This window comes from Panthera onca, chromosome F2, assembly GCF_046562875.1.
Source record: "Panthera onca isolate mPanOnc1 chromosome F2, mPanOnc1 haplotype 2, whole genome shotgun sequence".
Taxonomy (NCBI): domain Eukaryota; kingdom Metazoa; phylum Chordata; class Mammalia; order Carnivora; family Felidae; genus Panthera; species Panthera onca.
The window spans coordinates 12,411,498-12,438,458 of NC_138356.1; the positions used below are offsets into that span (position 1 = coordinate 12,411,498).

The 26,961-nt window shown below is 45.4% G+C and overlaps 1 protein-coding gene across 4 annotated transcripts in view; it reads left to right on the top strand.

Moving 5' to 3' along the window:
* The window catches only part of CHD7 (chromodomain helicase DNA binding protein 7), a 190,814-nt gene that overhangs the window by 84,737 nt on the left and 79,116 nt on the right, over positions 1 to 26,961 (top strand). For all 4 annotated transcript variants that reach the window (XM_078441927.2, XM_078441930.2, XM_078441929.2 and 1 more), the window contains exon 3: positions 20,785 to 21,215. In XM_078441927.2, coding sequence (XP_078298053.2) covers positions 20,785 to 21,215 — 431 coding nt within the window. The remainder of the gene's footprint in view (positions 1 to 20,784; positions 21,216 to 26,961) is intronic.

The window sequence follows — 26,961 nt, forward strand, 5'->3', positions numbered from 1 at the left end:
GTGAGGATAGGGCCCTTGTCCAGTCCCTCACTTAATATCCTAGACCAGGAGATCCAGGAAACTACAAGGAGAAGAGGAGTCAGGAAGGCAGAAACACCACCAGGGTGTGTGTCCTCGAACCAAGGGCGGTACAAGGGGGGAGTAATGAGTTATGTCAGGTGCTCCTGTGAGGTTTAATGAGATGAAGACAGACTCTTACCTGTCTCAGTCTTTCTTTCTTTCTTTCTTTCTTTCTTTCTTTCTTTCTTTCTTTCTTTCTTTCTCTTCTCTTCTCTTCTCTTCTCTTCTCTTCTCTTCTCTTTCTTGTTTTTGTTTTTAAGTAATCTCTTATACCCAACATAGGGCTCAAACCTACAACCCTGACTTCAAGGGCCACATGCTCCACGTGACCGAGCCCTTACCCCTCTCAGTCCTAAAGCCCAACTTTTCTCATATTTTCGTAGACTCCCCTACAATAAAACAAATTAACCCTTGTTGAATCTTAGCAGAATTCTGCATTTGAGTAGCAGTTCACCGAGAGGTCGTTATAATAGCACTTGGTATCTACCGTGTACTAGATGGGATTGGCTCTTGGGACAAAAGACAAATGAGAAAAACCCTTCTAAACTTCTCTGACTTGCAATCTTAGGAGAGAATGTATGTACATTTCTAGTGCAATACTTGGCACCGTAAGTGTGAAGTTTGAACGAATAGCGTGTAGAAGCTAATGATACAATGGTCGTAGTGTGTCAGTGGCCAGACCAGTATTAGAACCGAGACTCCTTGACTTGCAGTTTCTACCCTCATTCTTCCAGTGGACACCATCTTTAAACACGTGAAAATAGCCATCTTAAAGCTTATGAAGATATTTATGGGAGGATGTCCACTTGAAAAGCAAATTACTGTACTTCCAAGGTATCACACATCAGTAGAAAGCCTTCGGTCAACACAGGAAGTCAGATTCCCATGAAGGTCTTGGATAAGGGATCAACCATATCAGTTTTTGTGCACTGCTTGTCCCACCTACCGCTTCCCTGTTGTCTGTTTCCACTAAAAGCAACAGGCAGGGGGGTGGGGGGAAGGCGGTGCAGGGAGCGGGGGAGGAGGGGGACTGGGGTGTTGCTTGAATTGGTAAGATAAGCGTTTCTTTTAAAGTCTTTTAAAAACATTTCTTTCATCTTCAAAATGGATGTCGGGGGCATCTGGGTGGCTCAGTGCGTTAAGCCTCCGACTTCAGCTCAGGTCACGATCTCGTGGTTCGTGAGTTTGAGCCCCACATTGGGCTCTGTGCTGACAGCTCAGAGCCTGGAGCCTGCTTCCGATTCTCTATCTCCCTCTCTCTCTGCCCCTCCCTCCCCCCCCCCCCTCAAAAATAAAGGAACATAAACAATTTTTAAAAAATAAAATGGATGTAAGTTTTGCAGGCCACTCAAGTGTCTCATGTTTCCTTAGCTGTTTGGTTATTTTAATCCCCCTGCTCCAAACAAATAGGTGCTTTTTTGGTTGCTTTGCATCCCCGTTGGTATACTCACCGTGTACTCTTGGGGAAAGTGCTCATGCCGGTGGTTTCGTAACATTTTTACCTCACGACCTCGTAATCAGAAATTGTTTTAAAGTTAGGACGCATGTCCCGGTTGTGTGGAGTTAGTAAAGTCTTCAGAAGCCCTTGGCCAGTGCTGGTGGAGAGCATTGCCTGGGGATTCCTTCTCGAGGACGAGGGATGGCCCGGTTCTCCTTGGGTAAGAGGCGGAAAGATGTGGCTGGGCCATCAGGATAAGGAATGAGGGCCGCAGTGTCCCCTTCTCGTCCCTTATCTCCAGATGCCGTGGGAGGGGCCTGTCTCTGTGTCCCCCCTTTTAGTCAGTTCTTCACCAGACCTCTGGGTCCTCACCCGTCTTGTGTCTTCACAGACTCCCTGTGCAGGTTCTCCCGAAAAGTACCCTCTCCCCCCCCTTTTTAAAGTTTTATTTGTTTAAGTAATCTCTACACCCAACGTGGGCTCGAGTTCACAACCCCGATATCAAGAGTCACACGCTCTTCTGACTGAACCGGCCAGGCGCCCGTCACAAAGTTCCTTCTTAGACCACAAATAAACAGAGACCTATCTTCCTCTCGCTACAGTCCTTTCTTTCTTCTTCTCAGGCACAGTGACCTGATTTCATTTCTTCCAGACCTTCTCACCCCTGGGCTTTTGGCCCAGAACATTCACCTGTAGGTTAGAGATCGCTTCCTCTGCAAAGCCTTGTCTCACCTCCCCAGGGCGGGCTCTGGGCCGCTCCTCTAAGCCCCCACGGCCGCTCATGGCCTCCCTGCGCTGCGGCCCCTCATCTTGGAAGGCGACGTCGAACAGCGTGGCCGTGGAGTCTTGCTTCTGTCACTTAGAAGTTGTGTGGCCTCGCTGAACTCTGGGCCTCAGTTTCTCACCTCTAAAACGGGACTCGTACTAGTGTCTGTCTAACGGCACCATTAGGAACATTAGGTGAGGTGATACGTGTGGTGTGCTTACAATTGCGGCTGGTACCTACTTTGTAAGTTACTCTGTGACTGCTCCAACTGTGGCTGTATTTTTACTAAAATACTCTGTCACCTCCTGTGTATGCTTTTCCTTTTTTTAATGTGTATTTATTTGAGAGAGAGACAGAGTGCAAGCAGGGGAGGGGCAGAGAGAGAGGGAACACAGAATCTGAAGCAGGCTCCAGGCTCTGACCTGTCAGTACAGAGCCCGACGCGGGGCTTGAACTCACGAACCCCAAGATCATGACCTGAACTGAAGTCAGACGCTCAACCGACTGAGCCACCCAGGCGCCCCTCACCTCCTGTGCGTTCTAAACTGGGTGAGGTCAGGGTTCCTTTCATACCCCTCAGGGCATGGCACGTACATTCTCTAGGTGTTCGTCCTGCGTGCAGTAGGCTACGGCAGGTGTGGGACGGAAGGGGTGTCGGGGGGGGGGGGGGCGCTGTGGGGAGAATGACATTCAGGGACCTCGTGTGGAGCTGCCTTCTGGGCCGAATCGTACCCGGTGTGTGGAAGCCTGCCGGGACCGAGGGGCTCGGGGTGAGAGTGCAGGGGTGAGGCCAGCAGAGGAACTGAGAGATGTCCCTGGGCAGTGCTGTCCAGGCGCACAGGATGTGAGCCACACGTGTTGTGTAAAATGTAGTCACGTTAAAAAAGCCAAAAAAAAAAAAAAAAAAAAAGCAGTGAAATTGATTTTAATGTATTTTATCTACTGTAATTGCAAAATATTTTTGATCATGTGATATTTGGAGATCCTTTCAACAACGTATTTAGTATAAAACTATTAGTGAGATGCAGGCAGTTTACTTTTGTTGCTGTATCGACACCTCTAGCCCTTGTCAGTTGAGACCTGCCGCGTTCCAAGTGCTTGGGAGCCACGTGGCACATCGGGCAGCACGAGTCTTGGGAAAAGACAGTTGGGAGATAATGGGTCTGGAAATGAGACAGCGGCAGTGTGCACAGAGGGGTCGAGGACGGACAACGGGACCGCCGCGTTTCCTTCTTGGGCACCAGGCGAGTGGTGGCCTCAGCAGTTAGGTGGAAGAATTCAGGAAGAGGAACACAAACTTTTTTGTTTGTTTGTAGGAATAGAGGGGCAGGAAGCGAAGAGGGTGAGTTGGGTGTTGGAGTTGGAGGTTTAGTTGGGACCTTGGGCTTCCTCTGCAGCTGTGTGGTCTTGGGGTGTGGCGGGTGGAACTGAAGCTCTGCGTACCCAGCAGCGACCCCCTGGGCCGTCGATGCCCCCCTGGGCCACCCACCCACTCAGGCATCCTCTCTGGGCTTCAGGGGAGGAGATAATCATCCTCCCACCCCTGCCAGGAGATGGGTTGTGGTCAGAGCATAAACTGCTAGCGTTTTAAATTTTAAAATTTAAAATATTTAAAATATTTAAATATTTTAAAATAGAAAATATTTTTTAAAAGTAAATTTTAAAATTTACGTACACTGAAGTCATAAGCCATTTTTGATAAAAATGCATGATCAATGTAATTTCAGCAATCACTAGAAAGTGTACCTCTTTCGTTTTTAGATTCCGAGAACTTTCTCTAGGTCTCTCACCAGGGAGTGCCTTTGTTGGGCACTGTCTCTGGGAATGTGACGAGGGATCTGTCTCAGTCAGTTCACAGCACAGAGGCAGCACTTGTTGCCTGTTGAGTCATGTTTAGGATATTCACAGATGAGGTGATGACTCCGTCTGTCCATCCATCCATCCATCCATCCATCCATCAGGAACATTGTGCGTTTCAAGGTGCCGGTCACTGTGTGGGTGAGGTTGTGGAAGTGTAAAAGTAAGCGGTTCTCCCCTTTAAGAAGCCTCAGCTATACGATGATGTAACTGTGATGAAAAGAGAGAAATGTAGACTTGCGTGGGAGCAGGTAATTAATTATTTGCAGGGCCAGGAGGAGTAGCGATGGTTGAATCGGGGAAAAAGAGTGATGGGGAAATTAGCGCAGACCCAACGCAGGTCCTCTCGAAGGATAGCAAACGTTTCAGTCTTGCCTTGGCCCAGCCAACCCAATGTGCCTTTATTTATGCATGCATTTGTTGGGTCCACAGTGGCTGAAGGCATTCTTCTGGGTACCTCAGAGGTACAAGGTACGAAGGTGGAGGGCACACCTGTGAGCAGGACAGAGGTAGAATGTGATGTCAGTGTTACCTGTGAGTGAGGTCTGGGGAGGCTTTGATATTCAGTCGATAAATACTAAGCCTGTGGTATATTTCAGTCTCTGCTTTGGGTTAGGAACACACACGCCTATGTGCGTGTGACACACACTGGATTCCAAGAAACGAGCGTAGCACGTCGCTTTCCTTCAGGGGCTCATGGTGCAGAGGGCTAGAAGGAGCTAAGAGTAAGTAGTCAAGCTATACGGTAAATGGTACTCTTAAATGGAAGCGTGTTTGGCTCCACTAGGAGAGATCAGGGAAGAGGTTGCGTCTCGTTGTAGCTCAAAGGTTGAGTGGGATTTAGATGCGAAGACAGAGGTCGGAGCGAGCATCCCAGGCAGGAGTGCCATCTCCGCTGGCACTAAGCTGGGAAAGGTCAGAGTGCGTTACGTGGCTGCGTTGGTCAGCCTGTGGTAGAGGCAGGACCCGGACAAGGGGGGCGCAGGGAAGACCCCGACCAGCCACACCGAGAGCCTCAGTTTTAAACGTAGCGGATGGGGATCGTTGACAAATCGTACACAGGAAAGCTGTGCGGGTGGCTTGTGTTTTGGAACGATCACTCCGCTGCGAGACGCGGAGAACACTGAAGAAGGCAAGCCCAGCGGGGGGAAGGCTTGGAAGGAAGACGTTTGGGGCGGGCCTGCACTGGAGAAGTGTGGATGGGGGCCGGCGAGGGTGAGGAAGAAGCATGGTTGGGCGACTGGGAATCGTACCGACGGCGAGCAAGACAGGAAAGCAGGTTTTTAGTGGAGGAAAGTGATTTTGATTTTTGGCCTGCTGAGGTCAAGGTGCTGGAGGAAATATCCAGGCTCAGGTGGACACGTGCATCTGGCTCTGCTGTGAGCGGGGGAGGGGTGGTCAAAGACGAGGTAGAAGAGAGAATGAGGTTGTGGTAGGAAAGAGGTTTTCCCCCTCCACCTTTGATTTTTGAACATTTTTAAATCTACAGAAAAGTTGAAGGGATAATGCAGTGAGCACCTACCTGTTTGTCCTTCACCCAAATTCAGCAAGTATTAGCTCTGTGTCATATTTCCTGTAATCTGTTACTGCCTAAACCTTCTTCAAGGAAGCCAAGGGAGATAGCCATGGAGATATTTGGGCAAAGAGCTCTGAGGGCAGAGGCAGCCTATGCAAAGGCCCTGAGGTAGAAGGGCCTTCAACCCCTGTTGTTTGTCTGTAAATAAGGAATCTTTGTGGTTGGGGCGGAAGAGCACAAAGGAGGATTGTCGGAGATGAATTAGGGAAGTGGATGAATAAGGCCACGTCATAGAAGGCCTTATAGGCCATGGTGAGGACTCTAGATTTTACTGCGAATGAAATGAGCAAATATTGGAGGGTTTTGTTGTCGTTGTTGTTGTTTTTATTTATTTTGAGAGCGAAAGAGAGAGCGTGCGCCTACAAGTGGGGGAGGGGCAGAGAGAGGGGGAGAGAATCCCCAGCCGGGTTCCCAGTCGTCATTGCAGAGCCCAGCACAGGGCTTGGTCTCATGACTGTGAGATCATGACCTGAGCTGAAATCAAGAGTCAGATGCTTAACACTGAGCCACCCAGGTGTCCCCGGAGGTTTTGAGTAGACACGTGAGGTGGTTTGATTTACGTTTCTCAAGGACCACTCAAGACAGTGCGGCCAGTGCCCTGTGCCCCAAGACTGGGGCAGAGGGCAGAGCAAGAAGTCGGGTCAGTTACAGAGGCCGTCGCAGGAGTCCGGGCGAGGCCTCGCAATGCCTGGACGGGGAGGGCAGCGGGAGAGGTGGTCGAAGGGTGTTTTCTGTGTGTGCGGAAGGCGCAGCCAACAGGACTCGACGGGCTGGCTTGAAGGAGTCTGAGCGAAGAGCCAGGGGTGACTCCGTGTTTTTGGCTGCTTCTGCTGCTAGAGTGACACTGTCTGGGGTTGGAGTTTGGTGGAGGCACTTCAGGATTTGTCGCAGAACGAGTTAGACCGCAGACGCCTGTTGGGACATCCGAGTGGATCCGGCCAGCCGACAGTTGGAGAAGTATGGAGTTCAAGGGAGTGGTCTGGGCACAAGAGAGAGCTGTGGGGATCCTTCGTCTGCAGGCAGTGCTTAGAGCGATGGTACCGGAAGAGAGAGGAGGCCCGGACAGAGCTGAGATCCAAAGCTGAAGGCTTGGAGCATCTCAGAGGCCGTAGGTGGAGACGTTGATGGGAAACGAGTCAAGAAAGAGCCCGCGAGGCGGGAGGGGAGACGCCTGTCCCACGGCTGGAGGTCACGCGAAGAAGCTTGCGGTGGGCAGCGGGGTCAGCTGCCGCCGTGAGGTCGGGAGCCACGGCAGGCAGAGGAGCCGCTGGAGGTCACCTGGAGGAGAGTGTCGCCGTGCTTAGGTAGAGCGAAGTCAGGAGTGAACGGAAGGAGGAGGAAGACAGCAAATGTTGTCGCGCTTGCGAGGACTCTGCTCCACGGGGGGAGCAGACACGGTGGCAGGAGCTGGAAGAAGCGTGGGGTCAAGAAAGGCTCGATAAATACGTGAAAAAACGAATGAGGTAGGGGGAAGGATGCTGTGGGTGGAGAGAACTGTGTAAAGGCAAGTCTAATCCAGAAGTAGGTTGGGAGATGAATTTGGAGGGTACAGCCAAATCGTCCTGGGCGGCCGACTTCTTTTGGGGGCGGGGGCAGACTTGACTCGAAGTGACCGAAGGCGGTTGCCACAGGGTGCCACGCGTGTCTGTGCCACTGCGGCCCGCGTCCTCAGCTGCGCCCTGAGGAATTTGGGTCCCCGACCAGTCCCTGTCCTTCCTTCCCTGAATTCAACCCTGCCCCCGCTAAGAGTGCCAGCGCACCTCCGTCCGGGTGAGAGAGCGTCGCTCCTGCGCGTGATTTCTCGTGGTCTTGGGGCTCGTGCTGAATGACTTCTGGCTTTTGTTCGTTCTGCCCTACCTTTGTTCTTCCCTCTTCCCTGTCACCTCTCCACGGTTTGTTTGCTGTGGGTCTGTGGCCTCAGGGGTGGACGTACAGGAATGCATTTTGTGTGCCTAAACGTTATTATTTGTGCCCAGCGAGCCGTTCGACAAACATTATTTTATGACACGTTACATCGGGCAGAGGCTAAGCTTTCTGTGGGAAAACCTGGTAGATGTTCTGTATCTAGGAAATGAGATTATGCAGGATTGGAATACTGCTCTGAAAGTTTCCCTTTTTTTTATGGGAAAAGGAAGTTGTTCATTAACATTTTGTTACCGTAATTCTGGTATATCTTATTTAATTTTGTGCTTTCTAGTGTCGGTTTTCAAATCAGTTTCATTTTTTGTGTTTATCTCCGAAACTTTCTTAACATTTCCTTCTGAAATTGTCCCCACTTCCCCACTCCACCTTTACAAACACTCCCTTCTCTTTAGACGGCTGGGGCAGTTACCATGCGAGCAGGACTGAAGTCCGACTTTAACAGCAGAGACCCGAGTCGTGGAGGTGGAAAGGATTTTGCAGATCTGCTCATCTGGCTTCTTCATTTTACTGATCTTGAGATGATTGGCTTCCCACTTGATTGTCGAAGCCCCACAGAGTAAATGGTCAAAACCCAGCCCTAATAGCGAGTTTTCTGGTCCATCCCGCTGTTGTTCCTTCTGACAACGTGTCTCAGAAGAGGGGCCGGCGCAAGTCGGCGTCTGGCGTCCTTCACTCAGTGCTGGTGTGCTCAGCGGGGGCTGCGGGCCCACGTACCCCTGAGGACCTCGGCCATCTAGGCCCGGGCCACTCTGCCTGCCCTGCCGTCCCGTTAGCTTGGTCGTTCCTGGTCGGAGGTGAATCCATTCTGCCCGATGTTTCCTGTTTGCCAGCTGTCTCTGGAGATGGTGACGGTAACAGACACAAAAACTCGTGAGATTGTCCCCGAGATAGTTTCCGATTCCATTTCTGAATCTGCTGTGATAGAAGCTGAAGACAGTATCTTTAGGTTCTTGAATTGGAGAAGTGGTCAGTGTTGGACTAGACGTTGGATGATTATTACGTTTTGGAACTACAGGGTTTGTTATCCTCCTACTTTGGGGAGTGATGTTAAATCACCACGAAAAATCGCCACTCTCTCGTTTGCTCCTGTTCTTTGTTGCTGAAACACACCCTCTTATTGTGACCAGTTAATTATTTGTTCCCTCTAAATGGTACTTTAAAAAAGAGAATATCAAAATGTAAATGCTTACATTTTAGGCACAAACGATGATTTTGTCAGAAGCCACCTCAAGTTCTGCATTTTCAAAAGGGATTTTTTTTAACGTAAATAAGTTACAATAGAAACAAATGATGTAAACACAAGTTATTACATAATAGCATCTTTGTAGCATATTTCAAAGCATTGTTCAAATACTTTCAAATAGATACAAGTATCTAAGAACTATAAATAAAGAATGTTGCTGAATGGATGTTGACAGGGAGGCCCAGGGTAAATCACACAGCAGTTTAAAACTGAAACAGCTTAGTTCAGAGGGTACTGCTGTTTTATAACCATATTTAAAAATCTGTTCCTCTTTTACTCCCTCAAACTGAGTTCAGGGATATAATGGATCCCATTATAGGTAAAAGGTCTGTGACTCAGCCATCGAGCTACTCAAACTCTTGGCTGTTTTAATTGCCACCATTAAAGCTTTAGTACTTTTATCTCATAAAAATAGATATCATTGATGTAAAATGTGTGCCTGTTGAAGATACATTTGTACCTCTGCCCTGATGGTTAGCTAATCATCCATTTGTGTTTGAAGTTAGTTAGGTTTTTATGCAGACGGGAACTTGACATAGATCACTGATTTGTTCAGATTTAGTCATTTAATTAAGAAAAAAAAAAAATCCATGTAGTAATAAGGATAATATCTGGATAGAGTATTTTCCCCAAAGAAACTTACTCTGTTTTGGTTTGCATTTTAACCACATTTAATTGATGGACGGATGGTGGACTTTTTACCAAGCTTAGTCTTGAACCCAAGAGAATAATAATGTTTCTCTAATTCAAACGCTGTGACTTCAGTTCAAGGGAAATCTAGGAGTCACTCTTTTGTGACATGTCTGTGTAAATTTAACTATGGTAATCGGCAGCGTTTCCCTGCCCATCTTCCGCAAAGGGGAAAATATCAAGGTGTGAAGGAAACTCCAAGAACACAGCAGGAACTAAATGTTAAAATGTGAAAAGCTACTTTGTTCCGGGCTTTTCCGTCCAGTATGCTACCAAATCGCAGTCATTCATTATTCATACCGCTGTGCACAAATCAGGTAAAATGTACTCGTCAAAAATGAAAACAGCTCAAGAGAGTTTAAGTTCCTAATCACCGTGTAGACATTTATTTCTCTGTAGTGTAAACAGAACAGCAAAAGTTGGTGGGGCAGTTCATTGACTTATTTTCTGTTCTGCCCTTGTAATTGTGGAATTATATCCAGATAAGGGGGAAAAAAAAATCTGACTTTATAAAAGAGACTCAAATCTGAAACAGTCCTAAAACTAAAACCTACCCACACGAAGCATTTGTGAGCTAATATACATAAGCAGGCTTTTATTCTTGCCCAGCTGTGCAGATTCAATTATAATAATTTTCTCAGTTGCATAACATTGCTGTTTGTTTATTACTGCGTTATTAGTCAGTGAATGAACCTCCCTCTTTTTGACCCCTCAGCAGTGTTTATAAAATACTTAATTGCTTTGGTATCTTCTGTTTCATGTGTGATTCCAGCTGGAAGGAGTCATGGGGACACCATCCCCTTTAAGTGTTAAACAGACTGTTTCTAATGTGCAGTGAAGTTTCTTTTAAAATAAACATCAGGAGCCTTTAATATTGTTTATAGAGCAGTTTCTTATATTTTTTACTTGAAAACGGAGCGATTTTCTTACGAAAATCCTCTCCCTGTGATGATTTCAGTGGCAGTTAACTATGAAATAGTGTCAGGCCCCAGCCTGCCTATAGCAGCCACGTCCCGTATTTCGTCTGAGTGGGTCCTACCCTCTCCAGCTGTTACCTGACCCCCGGCTTTCCCTGCCCTTACGTCTTCCTCCCTTCTGGAGATGTTTAGCCGCAGGGGTTAGGCAGCAGGCCTGGTGGCTGAGAGCCGGGTTGTCCAGAGAAGTTGTCTGGGTTGAACCCCGACTCTTCTTATAGCCAAGTGTTTATGACCTTTGGCAAATTGATTAATCTCCTCGTGTGCCTTAGTTTTCCCATTTGTAAGATGGGGGTGATTTCCTAAGGTTGTTGTGAGCCCGGGATGGTGCTTGGCACAAAAATGCTCAGTGTTCCCATCAGCAGCATCAACATCCCAAAGGTATAAAGAAATACTTGTGTGCTGTCTTTCATGTGGGAGGATAAATGTCTAGCATGAGAAAAGGGGTTGTTAGTTGTTTACTGCCGTGTAACAAATTACCACAAATTTCTGGGGTAAAACAATACCCCTTCCTTATCTCCTCGTTTCTGTGAGTCGGGGTTTGAGCACAGCCTAGCCGAGTCCTGTACTCAGTGCCTCACAAGGCTACGGTCAGGTGCAAGGACTGCGTTCTCATCTGGAGGCTTAACTGGGGAAGAATCGGTTTCCAAGTGCCTGCTGGTTGTTGACAGAGTTCATTGCCCGTGGCTGTATGACCGGGGGCTTCAGTTCTTGCTGGCCGTCACCCAGGGCTCCCCTCCACTCCTAGAGGCTGCCTGCCGTTTCTGACCACGGTGAGTTCCCCTCTGGGGTCACCTCACTCTGGTCACTTGCTTCTTCGGCGCCAGCCACAGAGAATCCCTGACCCTCAGGGAGAGCCCACACCCTCTTTACAAACCTCCCCTAATTAAGCCAGGCTTACCCAGGAAAACCTGCCCTTTGAGTAGCTGAAAACCAACTGATTTGGAACCTTAATCACACCTAAGAAGTCCTGTTACCTTTGCCGTGTTCTGTTGCCTAGAACTAGACACAGGTCCCCCTACAGTCGGGAGGTGAAGATCATAGGGCCATCTTGGAATTCTGCCTCCCATAAGAAGTGAATGAGTTTTTATAGGACTAAAGTAGTTCATCATTAAGCATTTATTGCCAACTAAATTTGCTAGACTCACAGTCGCTGAGTTCTAGAGAACTTGCCTGCCTAAAGTGTGTAAATTAGCTTTATCACCGAGCTCCTTACAAATTGATTTTTTTTCTTTAAATTGTTCTCCCCTTTCCACACAGATCCTTGGGATTGTTCAGTGTTAGATCAAGACACACCTTCCTTTCAGTCTGTCGAAGTTTGACTTTTTAAATTCGCAGGAATAGCATAGTAAGTTGCATTTATTGTTAACATTTATAGAGTAGTAGAGACCTCAGTGCAAACTTGGTGTGAACTGCTTTTCCAGAGCCCAAGTGCGTATGTTTCACCTTTCCAGTCTAAGGATCAAACTTGCTACTGGGTATAGCAGCGGTAGCAAAATACAATGCGAAGTGCACGGTAAAAATTACCAAAGTGAACTTCACTGTTTTTATTTACTTTTTACAAATGTTTATTTTGAGAGAGAGAATGCATGCGTGCATGTGAGCAGGAGTGGGTGGGGGGGAGTGGTGGGCAGAGAGAGAGAGAATCCCAGGCAGGCTCCTCACTGCAGGGCTGGGCATCTGTTGCCAAACGCAAGCCTCTAGACGCCCTTTCTCTGAGCATCGTGTGGACCCATGGACCCAAGAGCCAACTGGAAATAAGCAAAACCAGTGCCTGCGAACTGGGAGTCTGTTCTGTCGATTCCCATTCGTTGACATTTGTTGCGTTGAGCCTCCTAAGGGAAAACGGTACGCAAGGTGGTGAAGAAAAGAAAGAAAAAAGAGGGAAGGGAGAGGCAAGAAAATGGACTTTGCTGAGGCCCCTGACCGTGTTCGCTATCTTTTCTACTTCTAGGAAGTAGTGTCTCGTAAAAGATATTACTTGATGATTTGCCACTGTAAGGAGCTAAGAAAGAAATTCAGAACAAGAGGCTGAAAGTGTGACTGTGTTTGAGACTCCTTAAGGGCTTCACATTGTAGTTTGCTTTTTAAAGTCAGGTGCACCACGATGCCCACGTTGCAGACCCTGCTTTTCCCCCGGGGGGTTTGCTCTTGGGGGAGAATGGATGTAGTCTTCACAAGGGGGCAGGCCTGCTTCCCAGAGGGGGCTGCCCTCCTGCTTGTGGCCCAGGAGACCTACGAGGTTACTCACCAGGACTGTGACAGGCTTCGAGTTGTTAAATTTGTGGCTGTTTCTGTTTCTCCGCTGCCCCGAGCAGCGATGGGTTCTGTCGGCCCCTCTTCGGTTCTCCTTTCTAGGAGAAGCACTTCAGGGGGTAGGAGGCCCTGACGATCAGGAATGCTGTCTGATTACCTGTATATGCTTTTGGGAGAGCTAACACATGTAAAAACATAATTCAAGTCTTGTATAAACAGTTAAGCTAATTTTTCCAGGCATTTATGAAGCAGTGGAGGTACATCAAAAGTATGTTCCATTTACATCAGTTCAACTCTGTGCCCTAGGGGTGTGTGTGTGTGTGTGTGTGTATGTGCGTGTGTGTGTGTATAAACGTGTTGTTTCAAATACGTTGCCCTTAGATGCGAGCCTGCTACTTTTTCTGGTGCTTTTCCTAAGAAGTAGAATGCTCTGTTAGCAAGTGGGGTAAAGAAGTATGTTATATCCTTTTTATTTTATTTTATTGAATTTTATTTTTTAAATTGATCTATTTTTTAAAGTTTATTTATTTTGAGAGAGAACACAAGCAGGAGAGAGGCAGAGGGGGAGAGGGAGGGAGAGAGAGAGGGAGGGAGGGAGAGAGAGAGGGAGGGAGGGAGAGAGAACCTCAGGCAGGCTCCATGCTGTCAGCGCAGAGCCCGATGTGGGGCTCGAACTCACAAACTGTGAGATCATGACCTGAGCTGAAACCAAGAGGTGGTCGCTTAACCAACTGAACCACCCAAGTGCCCCATATGTAGATTGCATTTTTAAAAATCATGTAAGATGGGTTTTTTTTTAAAGTGGTTTTGGGAGAGTTTTCAGGGCAAGGCAGACAGTGGGCGTATTTTCTTCTGGTTCTGAAAGACTCCGTTCACTCCCTGGGACAAAGCAGATTGATTGAATTGAATTCAACTTCTGTCAAACAGGGTGATTCTGATATTCAAATGGGATAATGTTTGTTAGCAGGCAATGTAAATGTCAGTCCTTATCCACATTCTTCTCTTTGGGAGAAAACGTAGTGATTCTCCACAGCTTTAGTTTGGAATTAAACTAGAGTTCTCCCCTAATCCTTTGAAGGCAAAAGTCCCAAACTGATATTCAGCTAAAAGCCATTTTAACCTGTAGATTACAGTCGGGGTCTTAAAACTAAGGGCTTTATGGTTTTGGAGGAATACAGCCAGCAGCTTCCTGGGCTTGGAGAATCTCTCATCGCCCTTGACTCTGGGCAGGCCTGATCCCATTCACGCTGGCTGGTAGCCACATCGGGGTTAGAATTTAAGGTTTACCCTTTTCTAGCGGTGTAACTTTGGGAAAGTTCATCCTAAAGCCTCAGTTTCCTTATCTGTAAAAGAGCAACAACGCCACCCACCTTGGCAACCTCACGTGGTTACATACAGGCACGGACGGAGAAGAGGGTTGCAAAGTGTGCGTGTAGCTGTACGTGGTATGTGGTTTAAAAACCTTCAGCACGGTGTCCTGGGACGCCTTCAGGACTTCCCATCAGTCTGGCTGTTGTCTCTCCCCTAAACCCAAGGCTGTTCCCTGGCCCTCTTCCCTGTCATCCTGAGTGGGGCAGGCGGGAGGCTGCCTCGCAGGTACCCAGCATGGGTCCGGCCCGCAGCCCTGCACCTTCCTGCCCACAGCTCCCCGCGCGGTGTGGCGGCCTGCTCAGAGTGGAGGCTGGGAAGGGGAGATGGCCAGAAGGGCAGTGACGGGGTGGCAGAGAGTGAGGGGTGGTGGCCAGATGCCCTGTTCTCCGCTGGGAGGGAGTCTGTGCGCTGAGGGTTTCTCAGACACTTGGAAAGGGGTTTAGCATTGGTGGAGTTTGACTGCAATGTTCTTCTCGTTAGAGTGACTGTAGAAACACCACAATACAGTGCTTTCCATATTAAAAGTGCTGTTTGACAGTTCTTATGGTATATGTTTTACTCCTGAATACATAGAAGATGTGCAATATTCAATATCCGATGTAAATTGTTTACTATTAAATGTAACATGATTGCTTGGTTCATTATTTTCATTATTTTGGATTCTACTTAAATTCAAAATGTGTTTATAATTTAGATGCCATTAAAGTGGCCGATGTTAATTTGTAGCCATTTAGGATTTTGTCTGTATGGCACATCTATTCTACGGACAGAGTAAAGACATTAGCAGAAAACCAAAGGTTTGAAAATGTCTTCAGATGACTTTTAAATGAGATATTTTGGCAGTAATTAAAACAATTTTTCAGTTCTAAAACTTAATGGTTCTGAGGTACTTGTAAAGATAATTTCTTGCATTATGATATTTCAACATTCCGTAAATTTAGCTTGGTAATTATCTTGACTGTGATATAACAAAAATTATACAAGTCAGCCTTACATGACTATGCCAATATTCCTATTTTATTCCTACCAGTGACTTAAATTGAGCATAAAAAAACCCTGCCAATTCAGTGAGCTGTTTGAGCACATTTTATATAGAATTAGATTTGTTGATAGTCACATGCTATGTTGTAAAACATTTGATAACCACTGCTTTGAGACGTACAGATGGACGCACGCACACACGTACTTTCCCCCACCCCAGAGAAGCAGATGAATTTGCCCTGCTTTAGCTAAGTCAGTATAATCCGAAGTATATTTTGAAGAATACTTTTATTCAAGTTATTCTCAGAAAAAATGGGATGCAATCAATGATTAAATACCTTTAGGACACACTGTGCATTATCCCCCACTCAGAATGTAGGAAGGGCTTGGAGAGTTTTGTAGTAAAGAAAACTTATCTATTTGGTTAGCCCAGAATTCTCTAAACGTACGTGATCTGAGTCATCTTTTCATGTAACACTTTTTAATACCTACAACTTAAAAAAATGTGCTTGGATACATTTTGCTTTCTCAATTCATATCACTGACAAGCTTGGCAATTATGCATTTGTGTGTTTTTGTTCATAAATGTACTCATTCAGTATGTTACTGTTCGTGGAAATTACAAACGGGCTGAATAAAACTACTGCCATATAAAAGGCTTGAACTCGAAGCCCTGACTCTCATACTAAATTTAGCTAAGCAGAAAACAGTCCAACCCTTGATCGTCTTAAGAATATTTTGGTACTTATTTCATATCAAATAGTCCAAGCTGAAAAGTGTATCAGTTGACCATTGAAACTAATTACCTGTGCATCTTGGATCTGCTCCTCCCTAAACAGGGCTTCAAAAGCTTGCTTGTCATACACTTTTATGCTTTCAGTCACCCGATCTCAGGCATGACTCATTGTTCAGGCTGGGTCCACTGAGGAGGTGACCTCTGGCTGGAACCTGGGTGGCTTTTTTCAGGAAGCCTCCTTAGCATCAGCCTGATACCGTGGCTGGCTTTTGACTGTTCTGTCCCCAGATGTTTGTTGAATGAAGAACTGAATTGGGCACCAGATATCAAGTGCATCTTCTTGCTCTCAATGTCACTGACGAGAGAAGGGTGTTAAGAGTCTCGACAGGACTTCGGAGCCTTTGCTAAATGCACTTCTGAACGCTGTGTGCTCTGAGCTGAAGACTGAGCTTCAGTGACCGTCCTGGAATTCCTTTTTAAAAGAGTGTCAAGGGATCAAGAACCTAGGGAATACTGGGAAAATAAGAGTGAACAGCATCGGAATAAGATGTGTTTCCAAAGCCATGGCGGGGGGCGGGGGGGGGGGGGGAAGGAAACTAACAGTACTTTACAATCTTAAGTGAGCGCTTTAATGTTTGAATTTTTACAAATCATTGAAGTTGTAGTTAGTGTGCTTTAAGCTTCTGTTTGTTGTTCCTTCGGTCTCAACTGGCCTGCCACTTCTCCACCAGAATCTCCATTTCTCTGCGAACACAGGTGCCTCCCTTTAGCTCAATGCCAGGGGAGGGGATGTGTCTCCCAGAAGTGCCATGTTAGTCTTGCGCAGCTGGTAGTGGCTTTTCTTTATCATGAAGTAGTGTTTCGATTTTAGGCTTGTCTGTATCACTCAGTAAATAAAATGTTTGTCCGTAGGTGCCCTACATTGCAGCATGCTGTTAGTTTGCACAGATTATAGGTGTTGGAAACACTGCATGGTGTTAATATCACGGTGCTCACTCCTGTTACTATTGCCAACAGGTTGAGGCTTTAAGAATATAATTAAGGCGAAACATGAGTAAATATGATAGCTTCTAAGCCAGACAAAGCTGCTGAATATTGGATGAAAAGCATACTTGAGGTAGATGAAAAGTTTTTTCCCTATACACCGTTTCCTTTTCTTGTGAAAGCCCCTGAGCGGTCTGGGTCTTGTTTGCTTAAAGGTCAGAGAGGGATTGCCCCAACTCCCTTGGTCACTGCTCTCCTTCGGTCGCCTTTGCATCCTGCCTATTCTGTTTGACATAAGGTAACTTGTTTGTGTGTTTGTCTCATGTATACATTTTGAACAAAGGAGTTAAGGATAAAAGTTTATGGTAATTTTACGGTAAATTTATGGTAATTTTTTGACACCCCCCCCCCCCTTACACACACACCTAGGATCATTTTTATTTACAGTTTAAATATTAGTCATTCTGTTTTAGTTGCAAAAGTCCACGGCACAGACCTTATATATCCCATAATATTCCAACAGGCATATAGAATTATGATAGAAAATGTGTCAAATGGAAAGTCCTATAGGCTGTATTTAAAAATGCCTTTGGTATCTAACATTCTCCACATTTGCTCCAATAAATGGGAGGTTTTAGCAATGCCCTATATGGTAATATCAGATGTTAATGGCATTGATTACCTGTCAGGCAGTGGGAATTGATGGGAAAATGTCCGCTGTAAAATTAAATAGCATTAGAGAAGACTGTACCATGCATGGGCGGGGGTGGGGGGGCATGGCTGGGCCTGGGAGACTTTTGTCAGGGTATTACTGTGAGCTCCAGGTTTTTTCCCCCACATGATTAAGGCAGGCCATCTGTTCTTTGTTAAATGTTTACAAAAACAGCTTTTCTCTAAAAGATTTAAGGAGATGTGGGTCTGGTAAACACTATAATATTTCTGAGCACCTTTCCCACCCTATATCATATAGTACCAAAACATAATTCTGCTGTGTATCAAATAGGATTAATACCTTTTTTGTGTTTACTCTTTCTGTTTTTTTCCTTCTTATGGAAGATTAAAATTTTTAAGGGATACTAATTTATGGCTTCATTTGTTACTGAAAAGGGCGTCTGAAATCATTTGTATGCTAGAGTATGTAGATAAATTTTCAGTCTTTTTGTATTAGATGTCCTACGCATTTTCTAGTTCATAAATGTGTACCAGGTATTTGTCATTAGAAGCTGGCACTTTGTGACTGGGGTAAATGCCATGCAGATTAAAGCAAGGTACACATACCTGGGATGAATTCACTATTCTAAGCTTTAAGCATTGTTCACTGGTAGACTTTTCTCTTTGCTTCCCTTTCCAGGAAATACTTTTTCTTCCGTTTCCTGAAAAATAGTTTATCCCAAATAAGTTTGATCTCTAAGTCCCTTGGGGGGGGGGGGGGGTCGAGAAAAAAGATACGGCCTTTTCCTTTTTATTTACATTAGAAAATAATATGTAACAATTAAACTCAACTTCAGCAACTGCAGTGTAATCACACAGTTAAATCAGATCCTGTTAATTCTTGGGTAATGGTGCCTTGGACAGCGCCTTGGCTGACATTTATTGGGGGTGCGTATGAGGGAGAAGCGTAGGGAGAGGCTAGCTGTTTTCAGCGCTGGGTTAGCCGTGTTCTCCCTGTGTGGAGGCCTGCTCACGAAGACTCCCACCTGTGTGCCCTTCCTCAGACTTCTACCCTTGCTTCTTTCTCTTTGTGGACAGCCTTCCTCTCTTTCAGGTTCATCCTCTTTCAGCTGTCCTAAGAAAGGGCAATCAATCCCTATTTTAAGATTTTCTAATACCATTGGATTTTGAAAGCGACTTTGGAAATCATCTCACCCAAACCCTTCATTTTGCAGATGAGGAAAACGAACCCTAGATGAGAGAAATGATTTCCCACTGATAATATAGCTCATGGCCGGGCCTGCACTAGAATTTGTGTCTCTTACCTCATAATTCTGGACTCTGTCTCTTATACCAGTGCAGATAGAGAATTGAATGTGGGCTCCTTTAGTGGGAAGAATATAACCACTTTGTTTTCAGGTAGTGATGTCTTAAAAATTTGGGGCGGTGGGGCGCCTGGGTAGCTCAGTTGGTTAACCGTCTGACTTCAGCTCAGGTCATGATCTCACAGTCCATGAGTTCGAGCCCCACGTCAGGCTGAAAGCTCGGAGCCTGGAGCTGCTTCGGATTCTGTGTCTGCGTCTCTCTCTGCTCCTCCCCTGCTCATACTCTGTCTCTCTCCGTCTCAGAAACAAATAAAAACATTAAAAAATTTAAAAAAAAAAATTGGGGGCGGCGGCGGGGAGGGTCACTGAAAACTTTGGAAATCAAATGAAACCTGAGAAGCCTTTCCCAGAAGGAGGCCCATACGTAAGATTTGAGGAGAAGCGCAGAGTCAGAAGAAAACTGGTTTAGAAAACCTAGATTCAAATCACAGCTCTATCTCCTGCCGTGTGGCCTTGGGTGATCACATACGCTAGTCAAACTTTACTTACTTCCTTTCTGAAAGATGGGGGCAGGTTATCACATTTTTCTCTGAGAGTCAAGTGAAGTGACTCCCGAAAGCACCTAGCCCAGTACATGGCATGAAATAGAGGCTCAGTAAGTGGAGGTCGTACCGGAATCTAATTTATAGTGCTTTGCTGATGGTAAGCCACGGCTTCTGGGTTGCTCCTGAGTCCGCTGCAGACCTCGACCGGGACTCTCCCACCCTCTCCCTTTTTTGGAGATGGTGGGATCAGGAGGGAGGGCCTGTAACTCCTCGGGCACGCTACCGCATCCTAGAGTGTCAGTGTCCACACATAGCTCCTCATCGGGGCCGCTGTGCGGATCGCATGGTGTCAGCGGTGTGAAGTGTTTAACACATGCCTGGCACATGGGAAGATTGTTCAGTGAACACTAGCAGCCATTATTACTGCCGTTCCTATTATGGTTACTGTTGAGTGTCTGGAGAAGCAGATGACGAAGGCAGAAAATTGAGTGGCATTTGCAGATACAACATTTTAAAGTAATCTTGTTGAAATGTAAAGGTTCGTTAGATGTCCTCATTTACCGTGGAGATGATGCTCTACCCCTGTCCTGGTTTGGAGCAGACTCTGATCTCGGCTGACCACTGAGCATCCCATCCTAATTGTTGGTGTTCTCTACTGTGTTTTAGCCCGTCTCTGGGTATACGCCTAGTGAGTGTCCAAACTCCTCCCGCAGGGCGTACCAGCTTGACTATATGGGTTTTCTGTTCTTCAGTGAAATTTGAAACTGTAAAGCTTTAGTGACTTAAGAAAAGCATCCTCTGCATTTCGTATTAGTCCAAGAAATGTAACAAATCCAAGGTCATTAAGTTCGGATATGTGCTTTTAATTTGGCATTTTAATGTGATTTAAATCAGGAATGACCTATGTCATTTGTGTGTAAGATTTGTGTGTGATACCTTGATTTCAAACTTTCATAGGACCTGAATCTTTCAGCGCTTGGTACACTTGATCTTGTTAAAAGTGGCTTAATTGTATATCTTTAATCCGAGTTCTCATTCCCGCATAGGGAAAAGAATTCCATCTACTTTCCTTCCTTAGCTTTTGCCGCTGTTTTGTCCTTCCCCGTGTCCTACGTACGTAGGGGCTGTTAAGAAAATGGACGGTGGCTTCGGCCGAATGAGAATTTTTTTTCTTCCTGAATTGAATTTTTTTACGGTATTCCTGAGTTACCCCTTTTTACTATTTATGTAAAAGCTTTCTTGGTTTTTGGATGAGAGAAAATGATAGATTTTACAACTGTATATTTGGGAAAATATTTGCTGCTTTGAGTATACAGTAAGTTTCAGAAGCATCAGCTACTGACTTTCGGTTCCTTTCTTCAATATGAAGAATGATAAACTAATTTCAGTTCCTATTTCTGTCTCTCAGCATTCTCCATCGGAGCCCTTTCTAGAGAAACCAGTGCCGGATATGACTCAGGTTAGTGGACCGAACGCTCAGCTAGTGAAGAGTGATGATTGCCTGCCATCAGTGGAACAGCAGCCACAGCAGAAGAAGAAGAAAAAGAAAAACAACCACATTGTCGCCGAGGATCCCAGTAAAAGTTTTGGTAAAGATGACTTCCCTGGTGGGGTTGATAACCAAGAACTAAATAGGAACTCACTAGATGGGTCCCAAGAAGAGAAGAAGAAAAAGAAAAGGCCGAAGGTAAAAAAAGATCCGAAGGAACCGAAAGAACCCAAGGAGAAAAAAGAGCCCAAGGAACCCAAGACCCCGAAAGCCCCTAAGATTCCCAAAGAGCCAAAGGAAAAGAAAGCAAAAACTGCCACGCCAAAACCCAAATCCAGCAAAAAGTCAAGGTAGGCTGTGGGCGGAAACCACCAGCACCAAAACACAGTACAGAAATGAGCACCACACAGTCCCGGCCCGGGAAAGGGGGTTGGGGGGGGAGGGGGAGGGGTGGGGGAGGAGGGCGGGGCAGCACCTCGATTTTTGTCACTATTGTCGGGTTCCTTGCCCTGACACCCAAACTAAGAAGTTAACAGATTTATGCATTCTGAAATTTAGGACTCAATTACTACGAACCCTTTATTCGGATGGTACATTGTAGACTTCACTGGGTAAAAATTCTTCATTATTTTCAAATCACTTGCTCGTATTTTTGTAGAAATTTGTCATGTAACAAATAGAACCAAATTACCAGCATAGTTATTTGTAAGTATAGGCCAGCAACCTCATTTTCAAGGACAATGCAAAACAGGGAAAGAAGGATTATAGAAGCAAGACAGGTCACTATATTTCACTAAGCTTTTCAGCCCTGTTTCCCAGAAGTTGAAACAGGAGAATTAATTCTCTCCACTTGGCGGAGTAAGCCTTCCCGGGGCAGGGTTGAAATGCTAGTGGGCAACGTGGGAGAAATCAAATAGCAGTTATCCATTAGATATGCATGCAAGAGTAGCACGAGTTTTAGCTTCTAGGAAATACCCTCCTCCCTCCATCCTTCCCTCTGTACTTCCCCCGCCAACTCTGACCCCCCAGAAGGCATATTTACTCAGTAAGAAAAGCTGAGAGGAGAAGACATTGAAGACTAATTTTTTTCATTTGTACCGAACATTTCTTACAACTGTTCTGAACCAATTCCAAACATCTGAATCTATTTTTCAGAATATGGCTCATGTTAGAAAATATAGTTTCCAGATGGAAGTATGGTCAGACTCGGTTAATCTGAACCTGTTTGCAAACTCCATTAGGAGACACACTGCACGTCGTCCCTCCGTGTGCATGCATGTACACGCACACGCGTGGACACATGTACGCTCCGTTCCGTGATGGACATGCTTGACGTGAACTTTTTGAGCTCGCTGGCCTGTCAGCCTTTCACTCGTAGACTTTCCTGTGTGAGTACACACGGATACAGAGAGAGGACTTGATTTCTGTGACCACAGAGGTGCTCCTGCAAAGCAAAAGAGCAAATTTGGATTTTCAACTTGTGCTAAGAATACCCAGACATCCCCAAATACGTTATTCTGTAGTGTGTTGGAAGTCTGTATCATAATCCTTTAAAAATTTTTGTCATCGGTACTTTTTATGGTGCCGGAATAACTGAATTATATTCAACACCTCATTCTTCTAGGTGACGATATTTGCATTTACTTATGAACGTTCTTTGATGCCTCCATATGTGGTCTCTTAATTGAAAACGATTATTTTTTCTGCATATGAACACTCTTCTAATCCTGCAACCCATTATAAATTTTGTTCATTTACTTAAGAAATATTCCATTAAGTACTTCTTCTTTGTAGGTACTGTTGTGAAGTGTTAGGATGTGAGCAAGGAACATAGGGTTAGAATTTCGGTCTGACTTACCGGGTTTTTTTTTTTTAGAAATATAATTGCCCAAAAGCTAAGTATTGTGCTTTTGATAGGAGGAGGCATGTGCATATTTTTCCCAAGGAGAAAGAAATCGAAGCAAAATATTAAAAGAATGTGTTGTTATTATTTTTTAAACTTGAAATGTAAGTGTCTGTGTTCTAAAGGAGCTTCCTAGAACTCAGAAAACATATCACCAAGACTTGTTTTAGCCTCAAGATATATATATATATTATATATATGTATCTTATATATAATATATATATATATGCCTTCGGTTTGTATTTTTAATATTTTGAATCTAGCACCGAATGACAAAAATTGATTAACAAAAAGAAAAAAGGACAAAAAAAAATAACCCCCACTATATCTTGGATCTTGTCATAAATTTCCAAGTGTATGATTCTCTGGTTCTGAGTCTACATCAACCTCATCCTGTCTTTAAAAACATTCTTTAGCATACCCTTACCTCCTGTGGGATACACTGGGGCAGATGTTAAAATGCTGTATTTCACAGTGAACTTGTTAAAATGTCCCCAACAACTATAAACAAGTGTTAGGAACGTAGGGCATCACATCCACTCGGTTCTGGGCACACGTGCTGCTTGATGCAAAGACAGGGCCTGTCTTCACCCACGAGGGCAAAATTCCAGGGCAGGCCTCGTCTGCGTGCTCTCAGCTGCTCATCCTGACGTTTGAATGGTCTGTGCAGAGTCAATTTTTGGCATTGCTGAATCCGAGTAATGGCTTTGCATTAGGGTCACACGCTTTTGATAGGCGGAAGGGCATGTGATCATTTTCTCCCGAGAGGAATGTTTGGTACGTTTCCCTCCCTTCATTCGCTTTAGACGCATCATCTCAGTGGATGCCTCCTATAGGCGATAGTTGTTTTTCCCCCAAGTGGTGTGAAAATAATTGACTGGAATATTTCTGTTGAGTATGGAGATCTGCACGCGGAAAGAGAGACTCAAGCCATGCTGAGGGGTACGCCGGGAGTGTTTGGAGTAACTCTGCCGGCCCCGGGGACTTGACCACTTGTAGGGCCACTTGCTGATTTACGATGAAATGCAGTGAGGAAATTCCTAAGAGCTTTCCTGTTGTCGATGGTCAGATGGGGATGCTGTCCAAGGACATGGTAACTGAGCAGAGATTTTCAGTAAAGGCACAAACCGACCCGTTATTTTGTTGAGCCGCAGTTTCTATCGGCCCGATGTATTGAGTACATCGAGCTGTGGCCTCGTGTTCTGCTAAGTCTAGAAAGGAAATAGCATCCCTGAAGCACAGATCAGTAGAAGTGCATACAACTACATGTAAATTCTGAATAGCATAGCAGAATAATTATGTAAATTGAATATGCAGTGATGAAGGTAATAGGGGGTTTGGGTTATGTTAGCACTGGGGTTGAATTGCCATAGCAGTTTGCTTTTAAGCACTGGAATAGAGCAGTGGCAATTTTGTTTTGCAAAATGTTATGTGATACCAGTTATTTCCATCCTTGAATAAGTTAACTTGATGAATTTGTTTATACAGAAAATAATTTTCCTACAGAGGGCTGAAATACAAGGGAATACACAGAAGTGAAATGAAAAATTTTGCGTAGAACTGCTCGCGTCTTCCCTCTTCAGTCCTGTACGCCCTGTCATCGGTGACGTTCTACAAACAGATGCGTCATCCTTTGAGCGGGTGATGACGCAAGTGACCCACTGGTGGTCTGGCTTGTTTTGCATCATTCACATGCTCTCCGTGATAAAGCACATTCAGAGAGGGTGGCTGTTATCACCGGGCTGATTCTGTGCGCCTTTAGGATGTCCTTCTCACTACCTGCCATTCTGCTTCATTCCATAAAGTGGCTGAGGCTTGAATTTGTGGCCGTTCTCCGTGAACTGACCCTTTTGGCCACCAAAGTAGAATTACGTTCGTCTCGTCCGCACAGGAGAACCTAAAAGAATCTGCCAGAGGCTGTTACATAGGACGTAAGGCATTCAGCATTTCAGAAAAAGACATTTAAAATCTTAATAATGACAAAAAGGGGCCACATTCCACTTTTCTATTAGAAATAGAAATAGTACCTTTCTTTCCCCTTTCCCTTTTATGTTAAATATGTATTTTTCTACCCATTTTTTTCCTCGTGCTCTCCCCAGGTGTCCTTATGGCTTTCAAATATTGGCAGTAAATATTGAAAATAAAAGCTAAGACATTTGTGGGCTGGAGGGGATGCCAGTTTGCATACGGAAGGATCCAAGAAGCTGAAACAGGAGGGTTTGCATTCTTCCTTTCAATGCATTTTCTGTTGTGTATGCACGGGCCCCGTGAGATGAGGGAGAATTTGGAGGAAGCGCCTCCTTTGAATGACTCTCGAATGCTTTAGTGGTCCACTTAGCTATATAAAGATTCTTTGAATGTGCATACAGAAGGGAACTTGGCCAAAGATTGTGACTTGACTAGCGTAGCTCCCGTGAAACGAAGCCACGGAGATTGGCTGCTGCTGCAGTTTCCTTGCTCTGGTTTTCCACCCCCAGTGTTCAAGTTAGCAGGAAACTGAAATGCTGTTTCTCAGTTAAGAGTGATGAAGATATTTTATTTTTAAATGGATAATAAACACGCTGCTGCTATTTTTTGAAAAACACGAAGTACCGAAAACACGTCAGGTCCGTTTTTTGCAAACCACACTGTCATTATCATTAATATCTACGTGGCCACTTTCTTCCGAGGGACTTTGCTTTTTCAGATACTGTCTTCTCCATTATGATCTAAGAAAGTAGCAGCATTTTACCTGAGGAATTTTTTTTTTTTTTTAGTCAGCCAGCGAGCCCAACGGTGGTATATTTTGGCAACCCAATACGTGTTTTATAGTGTGCTCCTAGACACGTAAAAACTTTTCAGTGGAGATTAGACACAAAAGCAAACCATTGAACTAGTTTTGCTTAGTAAGTGCAGAAAACCCAGAGAGTCAGATATTTGTCCACCAGGTATATAGCTGATAAAATAAATGAAACCCACAGCTTTTCTTCTGCTTCCTTGTTCTTTCATTTACATCCAGTGATTTAGTTTTGACCCACGTCATTGGATAATTGAAAATACTGAATTAAGTGTTTTGGACACCGTGCCTCCAGAAGAGGATACAGACTTTTTAAACATATGGTCACAAAATAGACTTTGAGCCCTTTGAGAATTGGAGGGGAGCAAGGGAGAAAAGGCACCTGTGAACATCGTGTCTCTACCCACTGGCCTGCCCTGCCGGGTCTCTGGTTCATTAACAAGCTCCAGGTCAGGGATGAGACCAGGTGACCCTTTCCTGGTCTCAAAGGTTACCTTCTCGGGGCGCCTGGGTGGCTCAGTCGGTTAAGCCTCCGACTTCAGCTCAGGTCACGGTCTCACGGTCCGTGAGTTCGAGCCCCGCATCGGGCTCTGGGCTGATGGCTCAGAGCCTGGAGCCTGCTTCCGATTCTGTGTCTCCCTCTCTCTCTGCCCCTCCCCCGTTCATACTCTGTCTCTGTCTCAAAAATAAATAAACGTTAAAAAAAAAAAATTAAAAAAAAAAAAAAGGTTACCTTCTCTTTGAAAAGGGGGCCATTAGGTCTTTTTCATCCCAAATCCTTTCTTCCTTCAGGATGGCCACCTCAGAAATCTTTCTCTTGCTGGTGACAGGCCATGTTATGTCCCTTCCTCTGTCTGATTTGTCTTAATCTGCTGAATGGGCAGGCAGGGAGAGTCGTCAGCCGCTCTTTAGTACAGACCCTGCTGTCTTTAGCAACACGTGGTGCAGTTCGTAGTCCTTGGGGGAGGAGAAGGCCCGACAACGTTGACCCTTAAAAAGCAGGTTCTGCTGACTCCCACTGTGCTAGATGCAGGAGTGACCACCCTGGGACGCGTGCCCATCCAGGGAGAGCGGTGGCCTGCTGCCGCTGTGGTTTTATGTGGGAGAGGATGTGTAGACTCCCGCCTCCATTTCTCGCAGCACCCATCAGTTGAACGTCGAGAGGTGAGGAGGCCATGGGTGGCAGTGGTATGTCAAAGGGGGATGTTTCTGGAACGCATTCCTCTGAAGTCTCTCTTAAGTGGAATTTTAGGGCAGAACGTGTCGTCACAGTAGATGTGGTTGTGATGTTAGGAGTGGAAGATAAAGGGCAGAAGGGATCGTAGGCTCATTTTTTAAGTGATCCTTAAAAATATCTGCACCTGGACACGCTTCTGAAAAGGTGAAGTTCTGCGCAGCTGCGACATCTGTCACGTGA